Source organism: Aphis gossypii, chromosome 2 (genome assembly GCF_020184175.1).
Source record: "Aphis gossypii isolate Hap1 chromosome 2, ASM2018417v2, whole genome shotgun sequence".
Lineage (NCBI taxonomy): Eukaryota > Metazoa > Arthropoda > Insecta > Hemiptera > Aphididae > Aphis > Aphis gossypii.
This window is the reverse complement of record NC_065531.1, coordinates 71,888,152-71,910,877: the sequence shown is the minus strand read 5'-3', so window position 1 is coordinate 71,910,877 and position 22,726 is coordinate 71,888,152. Positions and strand designations below refer to the sequence as shown.

Sequence of the window (22,726 nt, the reverse complement as noted above, 5' to 3'; positions counted from 1 at the left end):
AATATATACCTAATAAAATATCAGGTCGGTTTTGCCACTACTGCCAACTTTAAATCTTAATACTAAACCTTGACAAAATTATGTGCTTTTTTTCTACAATTTCGTACAATTAAATTCTTTGAAATAAATGCTTACGACTTTTCCGCTCGGATTCATTAGTATTCGTTGTATACATTATACAACGATTTATTATTTAATTCAAATTTCAACACATCCATTACAGTGACTATTACTCAATGGTGAGGTACACTCGATATCTAGTTACTGTTATAGTAGTAAAATAAAGTGGTTTTAACCATTAGACAATAATTATCAACTTTTTTATTTTTATACTAGATTATCATATAATTGAAGCTTTAATGTATTATTATCTTATAAACAATTTATAAAACTAGAATTGATCTAAACTAACTCTGAAAATAATAATAATAATAAAAAAAAAAAAAAAACATAAAATATGTTATTATTATTTACTATGAATTATCATAATGGTACTTATGTCTACATGTATTGAATAGAACATAGATGGATGGTAAAGTTGACTCTCAGAACCTCGAACCTTGATAACTTAAAATTTTCGATATCTCAAATAAATAAAATTCCACTTTAAATAACAATAACACTTAATGTTTACATAAACTTAAAAATTAAACCTCGAAAATTAATTGGACAAGTTTTCGATATCTCGAATTTTTTTTTTATCTTAGTATAGTACTAAAAATCATCAAGATCAATTAACAGAGACAATACATTTCAATGAAACTTTTAAATTATACGTCAATATCGATGACAATTTGCATATTTGTTGAGAAAGAGACTGAAGACGATATCATTTCCGATTTATTGGACAATGACAAAAAGAAAAAATCAAAAAATCGCAAACAGGACCCTGCAGCACTATTACAAGTGAAGAATTATTTTTTAAGATTTTGATAACTCGACATTTTTAGTTATTCGAATTCTTTCCACCCCCCCCCCCCCCTCATGAAGTACGAGTCACTGAGAGTGAACTGTATTTGCTTATCTCAAGAAAGAAAAAAACCATGAGGATTAAAAATAAATTACTTTAAAATACGAAATGCTTTATATTTCGGTTATAATAAATAAACAATATTAAATAGTATATGCGTTTTTATCAAATTCGCTAACAAATAAACAATCGTTATTTGAAAACGAAATATTTATAATTTATTAACATACTAATGGAACATCGGTACTATAATAGTGCTGACTGTATTTGTCGTTTAGAGACAACGTCGAGCTGTGTGGGTAATCAAATGCTACGTTTTCATTGATGGTTTTGATAACATTGGCGTCTTTTAACATGTTCTGACTATTTACTTCGGCGACAATATGAATAACAGGCTGGTTGATACAAAACTAATGAAAAAAAAAACAAAGATTATAAAATATAACTAAAACGTCTATAATTTTATAATTTGTAAAATTAATTGTACGATAAAAATAATGATGTGCTATAATTAACCAGTTCATTATTATATCGGTCATATTGAAGTGACTCACTTCGTTTAAGGCGTCTAGACCCATGTCGGATAGCTCATTTGATACAAATACTTGGGGTATTGATAATAGTTTATTGGGTAGTGGTTCTAGTTTAATCAATGTGTTGAGTTGCGATTGTATCATGTTTAACGAGTTGCGCACTTCATTAACTTCCAAAATCTTATTAGACTGCAGTAGCTGGTTAATGTTCGCGTCCCATTCGCATTGAGATGAAAACTTTTTGGCCACCTGTAATTCATCAAGATGAAAAAACAAAAATAAAAATCAAAGATAAATATATTATATTATTTTAAAATTGTATCGAGTAAGGTTGATTTAGTGTATCGAGTTAGGTTAGTGGTCGATCAAGTTCGTACCTCGCAATCAATATTTAAGTATCGTGAAAGCAACGACGTGTTAACGTTGTCGTTAAGAACGTGATTTTCAGAGGTCCAATTTTTAAGAGTGCTTGGTACTCCATTCAGTAGTGACAACGATACCAAAATGCCTTCAGTTTCCAATATTTGAGCCATGACCAGAGCGACTGCGCCACCCCAAGACTCTCCGATCAGAGTGACTGCACGGTGTTCGGTTATTTGTCTGAGTTTCTAAAACATAATCAACATGTCATAATTATAACAAGATAAGATGGTAAACCAAAGTTACTGGTCCATAATCTCCAAAAAAAAATTCGTATATACATTATATATTATTAATATAGGCAATATTATTAAGAATAATAGTGATATGAATAAATACCTAGGTAGATAAAATATAAGTAATTATATCCTGTAACGTCAATATTTAGCTTAAGATGTATACTCGTATTACAAAATTTAAATATTTAAGTAAAACATTTATATACATATATTATTTAACTGCTATAATTAATACGTGGTTACTGAGCGTTATTGTATTATTCTATAATACCAAAAGTGTGTAGATGTACAATATACAAGTCATATTTGGGTGGCTGTATTTAGAATGGTATAGCTCTCTCGCTAATGCTAAATCAATGACTTTAAGAAGATGTTGTAAGTTGTCAAGAGGTTTTTAACAGTTTTTTTACTGTGCAACTCTAGCTTATTCACATGACTGTTTGCATTTTTTTTTATATATATCATAGTGGACGAATAAAATTTTCAGATCACGATGAATAATGATAATCATTCTGATCCGATATGCTTCAATAATCGATAATGATATTTTGACATCGTTGAATAACTACAATGCTGTTTATTGTACTGGAACATCATCACAGTGGTATTTCATAAGTCAAAATCAAGTTGATAATAGTTCACATAGAAAAGACATTTGTTTTTCAGGTCTAATGTGCTCAAATGTTTTCCAACTAGTCTACATTTTTTTGTTGATAAAAGTATAATATATTATAATGTTTAATGTATAATATTCAATATTGCAGTACATGCGACACTTTTTTGGAGATAATTAAAACAGTGTTATTATTTATTAATCTGCCTCCCCAGGACCAATAATCTAAGGTTAGTACTGAAAATTTGATCAGATTATAGAACCTCACTTTTACGAGTATACTGGCCAAGCTTTTGACCGATTCGAATTTGGATGGGTATCGGGCCTCGAACGTTGGGTAGCCCAGATTTTTGTACAGGCTTGTCATGCAGTTGGGTTGGAAACCTGGCATAACAAATATTGGGTATGCTCCTTTAGCTTCGGCATACAACACGCTCTTAGTGGCCACTTCCACAAAGTTCGGATCACCGACGACGACGTACTTCGAATTATATTCCAGCTCTTCGACGGTGCTCGGTAAAAACATGTTGTTCTGGTCATACCGCAGAACTTTGGAATCTTAAATCGAAAAACATTTAAATAAATTCTATTGAAATGTATAGATTTAAAAACATAAATTATGAACTGTTGAACTGTTGCTATATACAATACAGTCCAAGTATAAAATAAATACCCAATAAAATGAGTAAAAGATAAAAGAGACGACATACGGTGGTATCGCAATCTAATCTTAGAATAAAGTAACGTTGCAAATGACATATTATCGTAAAATTGGAAATTATATATATAAGATTAAACTATTGATGTTTATAAGAGAACTTTACTGCCCTGAGATATACTTAGTGAAGTTAATTTTAAAACTAGACAGTTGTCTGTGTTAATTTGTTTGAAAACATTAATTGCATTTATTTTGTATTTTAATATGAAGGTACATTATAATCATTTAGTCATCTGTAATTTAAACCACAGTCCGTTCTTTAACGTAATAAACAAATAAATGATCATACTTGTCCATTTATCGGTCTCATGTTCGGAGCAAAGGACTACAGCATTATTGAGCGTGTTGGATTTCAGTATTAAATTTTCCAGTATGGGTATGATTTTGCTGAGCTTGGGTTTGTCACCGTTTTGTGCCCACGACAAACACAACGCATTGACGCCGACTGCCTTTAATCGTTCACACGTTTTTGCTCCTCCGCAGAATAAGCACGCGAATAGCGTTTTCTGATTGTTTTTCGTGATAATTTGATTCATCGCCATTTCCATGTTTTCGATAATTTTTTCTTCCACCTTAATAATATCAACATTTTAATAACACTTCATTGAATAAACATTATAACACATTATTCTAGAGGGAATAACCAATAACGCATATGGTAGGTGTACTTATCCGAATTCCATACAAAAAATAAATATAACAAGTATGTCCAAATTGCATGTTCCTCCCTTAAATGATTTGTCGTAAATGAATGCCATAAGCCTTGCTATATTAGTACTATACATGATATTTTACTTATCATAATTGTATTTATTTTGAATATAATCGATCAGTCTTAAATAAAATTAAAAATAATGAGATGCTTTTGTAATTATCGAGCTTGCATAAATGAGAAGGTAAATTTTATTTTATTTTACTATGATTTTAATACAATTAATTTTTTTCTTAATTTAGTCTACTTATTGTCTACAATAAAATTTTATACTTATAGTTAAATTCGTGTAATAGTTGATTGAAAAATAAATTATTTTATTAAATTACTAAATAAAAACATACATTTATTTTGATTTATTTATTCATTTTTAGAAAAAAATAAACCTTCATTTGATTATTTGAATATACTTTTTGTTTTGTTAAATATAAAAATAAATAAAATTATAGTAAGTGAACTTATAACATGTATACTATGTATGCAAGCGTGTTAATATATAGTATATAATATTTATTATGCTATGTCTCATACAATTTAGACAAATCTTTTAAGACTCGGCATGAAAATCGAACATTTCTTTTTTTATTTTAATTCGAATGCAGATGACTTACTCCGCTTACGAAGAATACTGCAGCTAATGGATATGTTGTAGTCGAACTGTTCAGAAAATCGCAAGTCGATTGTTCGGTGTCCAACAATGACTGTGATACCAATTGCACGGTGATACCCTTATAACGATCAAGTAAAATGTTGAACTTCCGTGAAGTTGTCGGTGTCAGTGAATATTTGTCTAAGCCCACTATTACTTTCAATGCACCTCTTTGTGCCAACCATTCCACCAGGCATAACCAATCGTTAGATCCGTTTCCTAAACATGATTTTCGTATATGGGTATACAATTATTGAATTATCGATAAAGGATTTGGTTTTACCGATAACAAAATACAATTGGTCCGGACAACATTGGAATTGGTGTATCATGTTTCCGGTGTTATTGGCTTTATCCGTGGATATTACAACTCGTTTAAATTCGTTTTCTCGAGTCAATTTTCTACAACACGTTACAAAACGAGTGATAACTTACGAATTACACCATAAATATAATAATATTATCAATAAAAATTTTACTTACTCGAGGGTCTCTAGAGCTTGAGTTCCTGTACACGCACCGGCCAGTACATGTCGATCAAACGGTTTAATTGTGCCATTTTGTAAGCCGCGCTCAATCAAACATTGAATGGTCTGTTTCGTTTCTTCACATTCTGCGATTACTCTATCCATACCCACAGAAAAGAACGATATGTCTTTTAAAAATTTCAACAAACCTTTGAAAACATACAAGGGTAACATTATAGTTAAATTTAACATCCATAAGTTAGATAAATGCTATTATATTATATTGTTGTACCCATTTTATATTTCTTTTTCATATCGCTTTTGGTCAGTTGGAAGAATTTTCCATGATCCGCAATTACTCGTATGGTAGCGTGAAAATCTTCTCCGTCCAGACAGTTAATAATTACATTCATCTTTTTGTTTGCCATGAGAAATTTAATTTCGAAATTTTCTTTGTCGTAAATTATTACATTTGAATGTGGAAGCTATAATTCGTAAGCATAATAATTTTACAAAACACTCAAAACTGTATAGGTACAATATGTTAAACAATACAAATCTTTACAAAATGTATGTACGTACCGACGGAAATCTTTGTTTTAACAGTTCCATTTGTTTGGAATCCGATACGGTGACAAATACTTGACATTTTTTTTCTAAACATACATCTATAGCAGCCCGACCTATAGCAGTTAATCCGGAATGTACCAGCACTGAATCTTCATTGGTTATCTTACTAATTTCGATCAATATGTAATACGCCTGTAATTTATCAGATATATTAGTTACAGAAAAACAATAATAATAACTTAAATAATAATTTAATAATAAACAAACGTAATGTTTACCATTGAATATGGTACCGGAATGGTCGACGCTTCTTCGAGGGACATGTTTTTAGGAACTGTCCAGGATAGAATAGGATCAACCGTGATATCAGAAATCGTTGGTGTAAATGGCGCAATGCCCATCACCAAAGATCCGTTAGACGCCACACCAGAGTACTCAATAGGTCCTAGTTCGTCGTACTCGACATTATTATTTTTCGTATCGATACTCGTGTCTTGGGGATTCAAACCGATATACTTGACAGAAACATTTTTCAATCTATTATTCAAATAAAATGTTTAACATGATAGTAACAAGTAATAGTGTTATGTATAAATTAATACGATAACTATAATCAATTTAATAAAATTTCTCATTAAATTAATCTTATGTAACCATAATTTGACATAGTTTATGTAATCAAATGTGATCTAATGATCCATTATAGAAATTATTATAGATCTTGTATTTTTTAAAAGAAACCCCTAAACGTTCACTAAAAATAACATTAGTTTCAAAATTTCAAATAATTCAAAATAAATTTACTCTAATAGAGGTATTTAGATTACTATTACTCATTTAAAAAAAAGATATGATACATTTTTTTTGTACAGCAGACAGTATTATACATTAGTATTTAAATATGATTGAAAATTAGTATTGTTCTATTAGTTATATAATTAAGTTATATTTTTAAATAATTTAAATGATAATGAGCTTGAAATGTAATTTTTGCATCAACACCTTTCATTTACAAAATAAACACTATAATATATTTACAATCAATAAAGGTTGTAATAAAAACTAATTATTTACATTATGCAATTTAGAAACTTACGATATATTAGATAAGTTAGCGAGAAGTGTTTTCTTCATCGATGTTTGAGTATTAATAACATTCATGAATTTGAATTCCTTATACGTAACCCATCGGCCATTTTGGTAGACGTTCACTAATAAGTCTTTGGCAAGTTGTTTTGAATAAAATGGATTATTTGTACTAAATCCAGGAACAGAATTATCCAACACGAAGAAAAACCTAAAAAAACCGATGCTTCTGTAAGTATTATACTTAATGTACCTATATGAGTCCAATTTTACCACTTACCGAAAATGTTTTATTTTATTCGTTTTTTTTACCAGCGATAATATTCCATCTACAGGTTGAATTTTAGACACTAAGTAAACGGTTTTATTTAAAGATTTAAAATTTGTTAATACATTTTGAAATTGATCACTACAGTTTATATTTTCTGGAGTCAATCTGTGTATAATAACATCACTATCAATTTTAAAAACCTGTAAAAATAATTCTTTTCAATATAAATTCAAAATTGTATTCTTTTCTGTCAGTTATATATTTAAATTGCTTTAACATTGTGGAAGTACAACTGTTTTTATTATAAACAGGTTACGAGTGTTACCTTTTTTAATAAAGACAAATAATAATTTCCAAATTTCTGTTGCAGCACCACTGTAAAATCATTACTGTCAGTTAAAGGACCATTTGAAAATACGACCAAATGAACACGACTTTTATTTTTTATCAAGTTCATGGCGTGCGATAATTTGTCGTGTCTAGTTAATACGATATACTGCGAATTTTCTGAACAACTATTTAGTTGCTCATCGTTATCAATCATCATCAAATCGGAACCCTAAAAATCAATATTTTACTATTTAACAATAACTGAAACAAAAGTGTATGCTAAAATTGTACTAAATTGTAGTCACTGTACTTTGGTTCTTAAAATGTGATCGGAGTAGTTGCCCATCTCGGCGTCTTGACTATCGTACATAGGATATATGAAAACATTTTCAAAATCGTCACTCTGTTTGAATTCAAGCGCTAAGTCCATACTCGTGTCTATAAAATCGATCGGTGCCTACAAATACATTTGAGCAATATTAGTTTAATGTGTTGTATGAGGTTTCATTGAACACATTCATGCTAAAGTCCATATAACTATCATATTTCACATAATTACTTAAGTATTATACCCAATAAAATGTTTGATTTATAAAAACGAAAAACCATTTAATTAAATTTAATTATTTTGTCGATGTCGTTAGATTATTTATTATAATTAAAATTACCAATATTTTTTGAAACAATTTAGTCAATATAAAATAGTAAAATAATAAAATTGGTATTGTGATAATAATATAATGACTATTATTTCCATTTAAAAAAAAAAACAAATATTTGTGAAAATTAATATGTTTTTTTTTCAATATCCATAAGTTTTTATGAGGCAATTTATATTTCTAAAAAAAAAATTTAATAATACATTTTTAAAATTATAGTAAATTTCCTATTTTATCTCCCTTTAGTTTTGAGTTTTTCTCAGATAATAGCATATTACATACTAATATAGCTTACTTTGATATTGGGATTGGATAGATCGATTAAACCCTGTTCTCTAAGCTGGAACGTTGACTTCACCAACGGATCCAATGGTAATACTTCGAAACAAGGTAGAGAAATCTTGATGCCTTCGCACGTCACTTCATTGGTAAATATATTGTATTGCGCAGCAAAATCTACATTAATATTTAAATATAATTATGAAATATTCATAAATTAATTAAATAAAAGATCCTTAAAACATTTTTTTTATGACAATTTAAAATACGTAGTTGAATAATATTTTTTAAAAGATTTCAAGCTCAAATTTAGACAAAATTAAATATTTTTAGATACTTTAACAAAAAAAAAAAAACTATTTTAGTTATTTGTTGTAATTCAAAAATTAGTAATATTTGTAGGAACTTGAACCATTTTTCACATATTATTTTGTTCTATATACAATGAATTAATATTCAAAATTTTAGATCATTTTTAATTATTTTACCATGAACTTATTCACTCTCTTCTACGATACGAAAGGATAACAGCTAGTGTTATATTATGCACAATTATTATTGTGTAATATTATGATAACTTATTTGAAAATTAGTTAAATCTAAACTATTATTAATAGAAAAATAAATTATAAATAGCCATGTAAATATATAGATATTGTAAAATGTCCATATAAGTGACTGATTATTTCGGAATTAAAAATTTATAACATCTATTTACTTATTCAATAAATAAGTACATATTATGATACCTACAATAAATATCAGAGTTACTTTCCTGATTTTTTATTTTTGTAATTTTATGAAAAATAGAAATATTCCAAAAACTTTTCTTTCAAATATAAAACTTATTGTCGTATACTAGTGAACCAGAAATCAATATGAACTAATCATTATCTTAATTTAGACTCTATAATAATATTGTTTTATAGTATTTTATATTTATTTAAAATAGAAACCGTGACTTGTTTAACCATAAATATTTCATGTTGTAAAACAGCTATAATTTTTACCTACTTGTCTATAATATTTTTAGAATAGGTATATATATATTGTTATATATACGCATTTTTAATAACTAAACCTTAAAACAGTTGTCGTAGATTTTACCTATTGGTCCTGAAGTTCCTTCCAACAGGGATGGATCGATGCATATTTCTTGAATTGATACCGGAATCACGAGTTCCCCGCGTTTCTCCACATGATGCACTGTTGCCAGCTGCAGTGTGGCATCCAGATAGTGTATCCAATTATTGTCCCATGATATATCTGCTTCCAGTCCTGAAAAATGAATTTAAAATAAATCATCAGGTTGTATTTGGGATGCATATGTATAGAATTGATAGTTCAGAAATTAAGCATAAGCTCGGTAACAGTATTTGAAAGGATTAAAAATTAGTTAGAACTTCGTTTTTTTTTTTTTAATTATGAAACATTGGAGAAAATAATAAACGTTAGAATAATTCAAACTGAAATCGATGAAATTGTCATCGGTTTCTAACATTGATTGTTTATTGGTACTTAGTAATACATATTAAAATAACATTATGTTTATTTTTCGCATACTATCTTCATAAATGTCTGCGTGCCGAATCGTCTTAAAAACGTCACCAACACTGTAGCCGAACTGTTCGAGACTTGAATAGACCTCGTCGTGACTTAGTGATATTATACGGGGATAGTTATCGCTGCCGTTGTTTTCCTGTATCGCGGTTTCATTTTTTTTGTACTTCAGACGGTCAAGTACAAATATGTATCCGGATAACACAATTACATTGTTTAAGCACACTTCAAAGCGCCCAGTTCCACTCTGTATTGCAGTACATAAATCACTGGATTCTAAAACAAAACCACCGCCAAAATAAAACATCAAAATAAATTACTTGCGTACCTAATACGATATTGTATTTACGATTTAGGAAGCAAAGTTAATGGATTTATCATTGTTTTGACTTACTTTACTACGCTAAACATAATATCTTACTTACGCATTTTGTTTATCACAACGTGTTGATAATAATGAACATCTTGAAAGACAACGGGTATGTTCATGTGGGATTCTTCACGTAATTTATTGAATGATTCCCAGGTGTAAAACTAAAGAAAACGGATACGGCGTAAGTGATCGTTTTGACACATAGAGCACAGCCTGAGAGTAAACCTAGTGTATTTTAGTTTATAGGGCCTAGGGAATATAGGTACTCCTTACTATTATTTTTAGATTTTAGTTTTACATATTTATATACGAGTATACATACCAATAGAGCTGAGAGCGGAAGAACGTGACGGCCGTGTATTTCGTATTCTTCGATTGAACTGTTTGTAGAAGGCGATAGCGAAATAAGTCTCTCACCTTTATTCTTTTTTATCTGTAGTTTTTATAATTTCGATATTGAATTTTGTGTATTTATTTTATATGAATATGAATTTATGTTTTTAAAATATATATATTTTTTTTATTGAATATTGTTATACGTACCAGTATTGTCACGTCTATAGTTGACCATATTTCTTCGTGATTCCACGACAACAAAGTATGCAATGGTGGAGTACCGCTAGCTACTGGATAATTTACGGGCTTATAAAACATTTCAATGTTTGGATTTAATCCATTACAATATATCCTAAAAAAAAAAATATTTTTTAATTTGCATTTTTACATTTTTAACTATTAATTTATATTGGTATATATAAAAACTGTAACTTTGATATAAAAGAGTTCAATATCTCATATAATCGTATTAATTAAAACATTAATTTTAATATGCGTTCAACAACTAAATCTTATTTAAAAACGATGTAAACAATACTGTATAAAATAAATAATATTAATCAATAATACGAAAAATAAAAAAAATCATTGTTTAAGCTTTTAAACATAAACTTAAATATCTTTTAGCCACTAATTTTAAAAAATGTAGTATTATACTTAATGGAAGTAACCGAGTTGAAGAAATAGCCTTGTTATAATAAGACATGTCAATACTAATTGTTATCTTTTAAAATCAATGATGTTTTAAAAATCAACGGTTTAAATTTTAAAATATCTGATGAAATAAGAAGTGACTTGAATCATAGACATTTGATGTTTACTTACTTGCCGATTGCAGTCAACAAATATCTAACAGAATCTCCGAATACTCTTTGAGTTAGTGGAATGTGGGTCACGTCGGTCCTTGATCTTTTAAGTATAGCCTGGAGTAGACCATGCGGTGCGATCTCGATAACAACGGCATTGCTCGGTATGTGCACACACGTTTCCTCAAAAAGCACGGGACTCAGAAGGTTGTTAGTGTGATATTCTGCAGAACAGTAACGAGCCAAATCCGTGTCCCAATCGGACTCCGGTACAGAAGTACTGAGCCATCGCGATGATCTTGGTTTTGGATTCGGCAAAATCTGAAAACCCGTTAAAATTTGTTTCAATTAAGTCCCAAAAAGTGTTGTTAATAACACACTTTAGTCAAGTATTCGAGTAATGTCGGAGCTGCTGGCTGTATATACCGGCTGTGGAACGAAATATTCGAAACGTTGACCATCTTTGCGAAAACTTTTTCCGATTTGAGCTTCTCGACGAATTCCATCACGCTTTTGGTGGGTCCGGATAGTGTGCAGCTCTCGTTCGAGTTGTGACACGCCACATCTATATCAGATGGTAACCTATTCTTGATAGACTGATAACCAAGACCTACGGCTGCCATCATGCCATCTGGAAGTTTTGTATCCACGGAGGCTCGACCCCGGGCGTACGCAGCCATTATCATCTCTTCAGCGGTGAAACAGCCGTCGGCGTAAGCGCAACCCAGTTCACCGACAGAATGTCCGATCATACCATCCGGTTCAATGTCCAAAGCCCTCAAGATGTCTACTAAACCAATCTATAATAAATACCAACAAGCATTGGGTAAAGTGACAGTTATTTATAGTATTAATAATGTATTATTATGAAAAGCACAAGTGTCGATCTGTCGAGGTAAGACGACCAATGCAACACTAGTATATACATAATAGTTTAAAATGCATTTTTCTTATAAAATTCAATCATTTCTATAATTGAATAATATATTTATTTATTTATTTAAACTAACAGTTAAAAATTAAAAATGTTTCTAATACATACAATTTACTAACATTAAGTGGGTAACTAAAAAGTAATTTAACCAATGAAATGAGTCAATACTAATAATAATGAAACATATTTGAATATAACATGTGAGAGGACATTGAAAAAAACTTGTTATAATGTTGAAAGGGATTCTATAAACTTTGACTTTTGCTTTTTATATTCTATGAAAAATTTGAGTTTTGAAATAAAAGGTTCTTTAAACCTTATTGTCTCAATTGACTCAAACTTATAACAATAGTATGAATGTTTCGAATACTTTAGAAAAATGTATATAACTTATTATACCTACATCAATTAGGGAATGGTTATTGATACGTATATTATAACGTGTTCATTGAAAATCATTTTAAAAATCTTCATAACACAGGTAAAAATTGTATTAATGATTAAATTAATTTTATGTATAAAATATAGCTTAACTATTGTAGAATAAAAATCGTTAATAAATGTTGGTATTAATCAAGTATTAATTATAGGTTTGGAAAATTGTTCACATACCTGAATTGCAGATATGCCGACAAACGAATTCAATATGTTGTCAAACAACGTCGGATCTAGGCTTGTTATAATGTTCACTATATCGATACCAAACGGACGTAGGACAGTGTCACACTTTTCAATTGCTTTAGCGAAAATTGGTATTCGTAACAACTGTGCACCCATACCTAACCATTGTGACCCCATACCGGAGAACACGAACCACACTTGAGGTTTTTCATTCGTAATCGGCTAAAAAACATATATTGACATAAGTATCAAGTAGGTTGGTAGATACAAAAAAAAAGGGATTTTAAGTTAGATTTTGCTTACGTAAACGTCTTTTTCTCTCCACGGGCCCGGTGTAGGAATAAGGAAGAAACTTCGGGAGAAATGAGCACTTATGTTTTTGGAAAACACTTTATGTAGTAACGATGTATATTCTTCATCAACATTATAACTTTCAATCTATAGACGAAAAGAAAAATATTCACATGATATAAATAATATACTACCTAAAGTTTAAATATCTAATTAAATCATACAGTTTTTATTGTTTTCCTGACTCCAGCATCACTACGTCCAGAAACAAGAATTAATCTCGGTAAACCATCATCAAACATTTCATCTTTTGCATAAATTCTCTTCTTTTGTTTGTTATACCTTTTCAAAATAACATGACCATAATTTCCTGTTCTACCGAAAATATTTAAACCTATGAAATCACCATTTAACGGAGTTTTTTCTGTGACAACCTAAAAATATAGTTTACATTTATTATCTTAGAATATATTTTAAACAATATTCATGTGAAATCATAAAATACTATTTATAACAGAATTTATTATATTTTGTCATTTAAAAACGATTAATTTATTGAAATTTGTTATTGAATTTTCAATAACTAAAAATATTCGTATAATTTTGTGTGCCTTCTATAAATAAAAGTGTATTCAATTAAATTAAGCTACCTGTAATTTTCCAGATGTAAGAGCGTCTGATTGACTGTTTGGGGCGTTATAATTTATATTAGGAGGTATAAAACCAGTGTCCATTGCGATGATTGATTTAACTATTGAAACAAGACCAGCTGAAGCATCAGTGTGGCCTAAATTGCTTTTCACTGAACCGATCTTCAAGGGTTCTTTTCGGTGGGGTGGACAAAATATATCTTTTATTATATCTAACTCCATTGCATCTACATTCTAAAATTAGTGTAATATTATATTGAATTATGAGTATATATGTATTTTTGATGCATATACTTTAAAAGATAAAATATAATACATTTTAAATACCTTAATTGCACATCCATCAGCTTCAATATACGCTACATTAGCGGGATCTATTCCGGCTTCTTCATATGCTTCCATTATAATTTTTTTATAATGTTCAGAAGAGTAATTGGTAAATACTCCTCTGAGGTCTCCGTACTGTTCCATTTTTACACTCATTATCGTGCCATATGATCGTTTTGCGTCTAACGAGTTTTGTAGTAAAATGGCCACGCACGATTCGGACCTGTTGAAACCATCCGCTAATAAAAAATATACAAAAAAAATTCAAATTGTTATTTAGCTATAATATCAACGTACGGATTTCATTATAACCGATAATATAAGTGAATATATTGTACTTACCATCTTCGCTAAACGACCGCGTCTCTATCCCGTCATTTAGAACTCCTAAACCTTTTAACTGAAGTGATAAATTTGGTCTTTGTACTAAATTACAACCTCCAATGATAGCGGTTCTGATATGGCCCTTTTCAATCATGTGTTTAGCCATTACTATTGCGTCCACACCACCAGTAAACGACGAAAATATTGTGAAACTAGGGCCTATATTAAATGAAACAGTAAACCATTTTAATTACTATTGGCCTAAATGTATTCCCATTATATACACTAATTATTATATATTTTTCAAACATAATAGAAATAAAACAATAATTAAATAATCACTCGTTAAACCGTATCAATTGTTTTTACGTAATGAAAAGAAAACGGAATACTCACCATTCAAATTTAAAGCGTACGAAAGTCTGTTGGCTTGCATGGCCTTGTTGTGACCAACTATAGCAAATCCTAACTTCGATTCGTCAAACATTGCAATCGTATCAGTTTCGCTACCCGAAGAGCATGTGAATACTGCCGTGTTTGTGTCATATAAATCTCCCGGATTCATACCTAAGAAAATATATTTATAATTATTTTTAATAAACACTATAAATTAGTTGCTATAAATAATACATCCAGCAAAATTATATAGACTATAATCACGATTTAATAATCATTTAATAATTATCCTAAATGTTGAACTTTTTTTATCAATTATTTATCAAAAACGCTGATACCGTTGGGATATAAGGAGTAGACACTGCGGTGTTTCACTTTTATTCAAACGATATTACATTGTTGAACATAATATAAAAAAATATATTCAGATTTTTAACTAGACATTTGGCTCATCAAAAAATATTCAAGATTAAATCACATTTGTGTTTAGATTATAAGCCAAGAGTAATTTTATAGTAGAGAATCGAATTTAGTTAATACTATGGTAGGAAAAAAAATTTAATTTGTGTGAATAACGAAAAAAAGTTACAGGTAATCATTTTGTTATACAATAGGAGTATCTCGTCATTGAACATGGAACTGTTACGTTTGTGTTAAATCATTACATATGAAAATAAAAGATATAACTATTTTGATAGCCTATAAACATATTATATTATAATAACTTAAAATGTTTTGTCATAATATATATTGTATATTGCTACTAAAGTAATTTATTTTACAATTAGTAATGCGATAGAATTATTTTTTACAGAAAATTTTGAATTATTAAATTATTAAGGTATATTAAAATTTTTAAATCTCAACGAATAATGAACTAAAATAAAATAATTGAAATCGTTATTTGTTGTTTAAATATTTAATTTAGTCCAAACTTGAAATTTAAATGTCTTTAAAAAGTATGCTTGTAAATTTTTTGATTTTTTGGTTTCAGTATGAATTGTGCTCGACTTTATTAAAATTTCAAGTTTTCTAAAAATCATGTCTATGTATCTTTAATATTTTTAAAAAGCATATTATTTTTTAGTTGAACATTTATATAGTTTTAAATTTTAATTGCTTTAAGGGTTGAAATAAATAACATTTTAATAATATATCATTAAAAAGAATACAATTTAAATACTTATTACTATTTATTTAATAATATTATTATATTTGTATGTATAATATGTTTTGATTATATTATAACATAATGGCACAATACTAACCTCCATCGATAATAGCTTCTACAGATCTCTCCAAATTCAACTTAATTACAGTCTCAGAACATTCACATAACTTTCCATGCATGTTGAAGAAAACGTTGTCAAATCGATCAATAGACTTTACTTTACCTACTCCGGATTTTACCCCATACTCATCTGAAAACAAAACCAATCAAACATTTTCAAATGTTCTATGAACAATATTTTCCTTTTTAAACTATTATTAATTTAATATTAATCATACTCACTAAAATGTATTAAATATACTTAAATATTAGGTATAATAGGTTTATAGTGTTTACATGTTAAATGAATTTACTTTATCACAATAATAATAAAAAAATGTATACATAAAAGGAAAATTTTTTTACTGTTGTCATTATAATGTAAATAGTATACAAGAATATTATAAACAGTATTATATACATGTGTAATATGATATAATAAGATGCTATTGTCGGGTTTTCTAAACAATCGCTAAAAGGAATTAATATGGACGTCATTAATTTGGGTGAATGACCCGAGTAAAGCATGTAATCATTTGATCGAGAAATTCACCGATCGTTTAGGCTAATTTATAAATTTATTGAATGATAAGAAAGTAACACATTTATACTACAACTTTTATAATATTTATACTACAACTACATATTATTTAATATCGATAGATAGATGATAAACTGATAACTATATTTTAGAAAACTTAAAACCAATTTACAAAAAAATATAGTGAACAATAATTTGTTATATTGTACTAAGATGGAGAAAAAACATGTGGTTTTTATGTTCTAACTATATATCAGAAATGCCCACACTAAACTTAACTTTGAGAGCCGCAAATTTATAAAGTTAATTTGAGGTGAGCGACATTGTAAAGCAATGTTTATAAAATTATGATACATTTTTCATTTTAAATCAAATGAAAGAACATTTATTTACATTTAATTTTAGTCTAAATTTGGTTCAAGATATAATATAATGATCATAATTATAATGAGTATAATAATATAAATAAGAATACAAAATAGTTATAATATTATAATACATTAGATATATGATAATATTAAAATTAACCATACAATTTAGAGTTAACTGAAAGTACTAAATCTCTAAAAATGGGAAGGAGAACGTATTAGTCCATATAAATGTCATAAATATATATTATGAATATAATATATATAAAAGCTCACCAAATAATGTATTAGATGTATTAGTGATCCGTATAAATTAAAAATTTCACTTAAACTATATGTATAAATTTCAAATTTCGAACGATGTGTAATCTTGGTTCATCCACCCAAATAAAAACCGCCCATTAATATATTGAGCTAATGATTTAATGGTACATGATTTGCAGTAGCGGCTCGTGAGTTAATATTCTGGGGAGACTTAAAATTATTTAACATAAACTACGTACAAAAACGAACAAGAAAAACCCTGTTATTGAAAATCTAATAATATTATAGTATTACATATTTAGTTAATATTTTTAAGTTTAATTTGATTTTTTTGTTCGTAAGTTAAAGTATTAAAACCACTAGTTAATAATATGTCTATTATATTGTCTTTTTGCATTTTTAAAATAATTAGAAATATAACAAATATCAAATAGAAGATAGTATAAAACCCTGTAGTAAACGTGTTATAGTTATTAAATCATAAAAATGCATTAAATTATGACAGCGACTAAGAACGGCGCGCGGTACGGCAATTATTGTCGTGAACGGTGAACGTGAACCCAGTCTCAATAGAGTCTATAATACGCAGCTTATTCTCCCTGCCCCCTCCGGCCCTCCATCAAACCGGCCGTACCATTTTACATGTTATGATTGAAACTGTCGGGCGGCAGTTTCACTGTAACGGCGACCGTCACCGTCATCGATAAAACTAAAATAGCATTTCTATTAAAATAACTATTTAAAGGTTTTAGACTTGGTTGCTTTCAATTTATAATAATAAACAAAGAAAACGATATAAATTATATAATATTATATTTTCAATTCGAATAAAAATATTTTTATGCATTATTATTTTAATTAATTATTATTTACAAGTAACTGGGTTTTTTTAAGGGGGAGACTCAGTCTCAAAGTCTCCCCTGACGAGCCGCCCCTGATGATTTGTCCAAAATGTTATTCAAATACTAAAGTAGACGATTTTTCATACAACTAGTCATATTATCTATTCTATTTATTGTATAGTACAATAAGGTAGTATTTGATATTTCATAGATGAAAACTATGAAACTATTGTACTAATCAAAGATACCTATAATAATAACTAGAAATCTTAGTTTTCAAATTTTTCCGAAGACAACACTTTTTTTTTTAATTGGTAAATGGACTATACAGAATAGCTATTAAGAATAAGATTCATGAACTAAATTTGTTTTTTCGATCATTTAGTATAAGTTTTATATAGGTATGTGATACAAGTTGTTAGAAGTTATAACACATAAACAATTTTTTTCTATTAAATTTTAAATAGTTTTAATAAAAAATACACCTATCTGTTATGCTAATTATTCTAGAGCTAATGGTATTTAATTTTTTTTCGAATTTGTTTACTATCAGGATCGATTATAATAATACTTAATTCTCGGTAACTATCTTTTGGTAACTATTCTCGGTATAATTACCAAATCCGTTATACCAGTATTCTAAAATATCAAAAATACCGGATAGTATAGTAGAATAGCTTGTAAGGTTAGGTTATACTTGTAAGTATTTAACTTATTTAAATTATAATATTAATTTTGATGTATAAATATGTATTTGAACATTAATAAGTTATTTTATACTGGGTAATAACCTATTTTTTTATATCTGATAATTATACTGAGTAAACTAACAAAACACTTGGAAAAATTTTATTATTATCAGTAAGGTATTTCATCCAGAAGTTGGTGATTGGTTTTTGAACACAATTAAAATAAAAATGTAAAATATTATGTTATTAAGGATGTACTCAACGAAGGAACCAATAGTTGTTTAACTATATCTCCTTAGTTAATGATAGTACATAATTAATTGTTGCACCAGTTAATTCAAATAAATTTTTCAAATACTACATTTAAAACAAAATAAAATAAAATTGTTATACATATGTGTATAGCATAATAAAGTAAAATGTTTTGTATTTTGTAAGTAGGGAGAAATCTTTAAGGGCGAATGAGGTAATATCAGTCACCTAAGCGAGAAATCAAATATGTACTTGTAAAAAATTATAACAAGTTAGCAATATTATGACATCACGTTATAAATATTTATATTAAAACTAGTTTGAGAGTATAAACACATACTATATTGGATTATATTACATTACAATTAAATGAAAAACCCGTAAAAGTCTAACCTTATAATGATGTTGACATTTTTGATTTTTTCAAGTGAAATATGAGAAAAATTGTTAACGTATTTTTGACGAGAAATAAAAATCATATGATAATCACTTCGTGTTAAATATGTGATTTCGATATCATTATTAACTAATCCAAAGTATTCGTATAATTCCAAAGATAATAGTTTTGCGAAATTATTTGCAACCGGTGTCTGGTATTCCCCATTGACCGGTATTTATCCATTCTACCGTATAGTTTATTATGACATATATGATTCATTAAGCATTAGAAAATAACAGTTATAACGGCAGAACGAGAAAATTCTACATTTTAGTTACAGACTTATCGAGTACGGCGTTAATCAACAGTTAATACTAATCGTGCAACTCAAATAACATAAATATCAATCGTAATATTTATCTCACCTAATGGCCAACGTCTCGAATCTAACGTAACCCCGTTCTGCTTACTGAAAAGCAGATCTTTCAATTCTTCCACATTGTCACTTTCGGGGAATACTCCGGCCACACCCGAAATGACGACTTCCACCTTCTTTGTTTCCGCCATAACGGAGGTAGAAGTAACTAAACGTCGTTTAATGTCTGTTCGAGAGGACAATATCGACTTTGGATATCAAACGAATTTCACTACGATCAACAGTCATTGGTTTAACGTATCTGTCGAAAATCTAACCACAGCGTAACGAATACAGCGAAATAATAATGACGGGAGTGCTGCCGATAGTCCTTTGGTTTTATGATAATCGATGATAATTTTATGCACTGTTGTATAATATACGCTATATAAGTGTAATCAGTATTCACCGTGTAATAAATTAATTGTCGTCGAGGAAAAAATGGATGATTTAGTCATCAAGCGCTTCCGTTATCGGAAAATGTCTTGTACGCTTTACAGTAAGTACAAACGTACAGTCTTAAACCACTATTCACCAGTACATACCAGTGCATACGTCAAATGTAGTTTCTAATGATATGGTTTTTTTTTTTTTTTTTAATATGCATATATAATTTTTATATTGGGTGAATCATTTGTCGAAGACAACTAATTATTTCAAAAACTTATTGCACAACACAACACCTAACACAACGATATTAAAATATTTATAAACATATTATTACCTACAACCTTTCCAGAAAAATATCCTGTAAACTATGTATAATATACACATACATTTAATAAATCATGAACATGCGTAAAGAACATTTTTTTATTATTTATCTTTGAGAATATTTTATTCTACATAGATAAATAAAAATCATTTTTCTACGAAATAACGAAAAGATACTATGCAAATTTCTTCAACTATATGCCGTTATCCTTAATATATGCATTTATAGGTACCATAAACTTTTTTCTATGCATTCTTTACTAACCTCACCCGTTGAAATTTCTTGCTCCTATTGAAATACAAACATTAAATATATATAATATATTTATTAAAATTTATACACATCCGGAACTCTTGTTGTACGTATTTAAAGCGCGATCGAATGGAGTGGAGGGACATAGCGGTACATAGCGATGTGTTCCATTACTTCCAACACACCATTCATAAAAGCTTTACTGAGGTATGCCCAGATTAAGACCTCTAGGAGCTCAGGAGAAAATAACTGGTTGTGAATCCCTATAAATGGTCAAAAAAGATATTTTCTATTTATACGTTATACATTGCCTATAAGTAATATAATAGGTACTCGTATAAGTGTAATATATAACAATATTGATTTAATATTTATAATATTATGTAAATGGTTCGATGATATTACTATCTTTAAACTTAAATTATAATACTAAAATATTACCTTAAGATTATAATTTAAAAGTTTAAACACGTTGTTATTATTATTATTATTATTATTATTATATTTTTGTGTATTATAATAACATGATATAGACACATGATATATATTATATAATAATAAGTAAATATTTTGTTAGTGTTAGTTCAGTAATATTTTATATAAGTATTAATTAATTTTAAAAAAGGTAGAAAAATGGATACCAATAAGCCATGTACACATTGGATGTCGACCGTCGAGTAAATTACTGTATTAGGTAATATTAAATTTGAATTCTATGATACATAATTATAAACAAAAAACGATTCTGAGCAGAGACGACCGGTTAGCTTACATTTATCACTAAGTATATAATATATAATATATACCTATGAGCAAGATTGTATTACATTTTCATACCTTAACTCTAAATTTAAAATCGAAAATTTTTCCTATCTCAAATAACTTAAAAAGAGATAAAAAATTTTAAAAATTATACCATGTGTATAGAAAATAATGATATAAAATATATTTTGTGAACATTTTAAGTAGCTACGAAATTTGTTGAAATTTGTTTTTGAAATTAAAATGAATATATAAAAAAGTTATACCTATGTTTTTGTATTTGTTATGTAATTATAAAAACAACATATTACACATATTATTTTGTACTATAAATGCAAGAATTTTAACTTAGTGAAATTTTTTTTATCGATTATCTTATTAAAAACAACTAAAAAAACTAGTATAAATTAAGTCAAATTTTCACTCCAAAACATCCTCAAAGTGGAAAATCGAACTACTTATCGTTGTAAACAACCACGTGAAAAAAGCACACGCCATTGAAAAATCAATACATTCACCGGACCATTCAGAATCTAAAATATATAAATATATTGTTTTAATAATTTATTCCAATTTTATTGAAATATTCTAAAAAAATAGTTTGTTTATGTTTTTGTGGAATATGAAATAAATATATATTATATTGTTCATAACATTTAAAAACAAAAAAAATTGTAGTAAAAAAAAAAAAAAGAAAAGTAGACTAGTAGAAAGTATATACGATTGGATAACAACTAAAGAGGTTATCTATACAGTTATATTAGTTTCAATTGTATCTTGTGAATGATTGAGTCACTGTCTATAATAGATAATGTGTTAAGTTTAAATTGAATACAGTGATAT

At 28.1% G+C, this 22,726-nt stretch overlaps 1 protein-coding gene across 1 annotated transcript; it reads right to left on the bottom strand.

Moving 5' to 3' along the window:
- Positions 1 to 1,061: 1,061 nt before the first annotated feature.
- LOC114121759 (fatty acid synthase-like) lies at positions 1,062 to 20,490 on the bottom strand. The gene is made up of 32 exons (XM_027984211.2): positions 20,165 to 20,490; positions 16,403 to 16,555; positions 15,135 to 15,305; positions 14,757 to 14,957; positions 14,415 to 14,653; positions 14,088 to 14,321; positions 13,662 to 13,871; positions 13,450 to 13,584; positions 13,138 to 13,368; positions 11,972 to 12,391; positions 11,611 to 11,912; positions 10,993 to 11,137; positions 10,772 to 10,882; positions 10,502 to 10,610; positions 10,080 to 10,352; positions 9,624 to 9,794; positions 8,533 to 8,693; positions 7,889 to 8,035; positions 7,574 to 7,807; positions 7,258 to 7,448; positions 6,988 to 7,188; positions 6,170 to 6,428; positions 5,904 to 6,083; positions 5,614 to 5,806; positions 5,338 to 5,530; positions 5,138 to 5,256; positions 4,817 to 5,073; positions 3,783 to 4,065; positions 3,044 to 3,333; positions 1,881 to 2,111; positions 1,525 to 1,752; positions 1,062 to 1,380 (listed from the first exon to the last, which is right to left on the bottom strand). The coding sequence occupies exons 1-32, from the start codon at positions 20,304 to 20,306 to the stop codon at positions 1,192 to 1,194; spliced, it is 6,603 nt and encodes a 2,200-aa protein (XP_027840012.1). The 5' UTR covers positions 20,307 to 20,490; the 3' UTR covers positions 1,062 to 1,191.
- Positions 20,491 to 22,726: the final 2,236 nt, after the last annotated feature.

Coding starts and splice junctions, on each gene's coding strand:
- LOC114121759 (XM_027984211.2), bottom strand. CDS start 20,306: ATGGCGGAAACAAAGAAGGTGGAAGTCGTCATTTCGGGTGTGGCCGGA. Junction 6,429..6,987: donor GCTAACTTATCTAATATATC/GTAAGTTTCTAA, acceptor TTTGAATAATAG/ATTGAAAAATGTTTCTGTCA. Junction 3,334..3,782: donor TGAGACCGATAAATGGACAA/GTATGATCATTT, acceptor TTTCGATTTAAG/ATTCCAAAGTTCTGCGGTAT.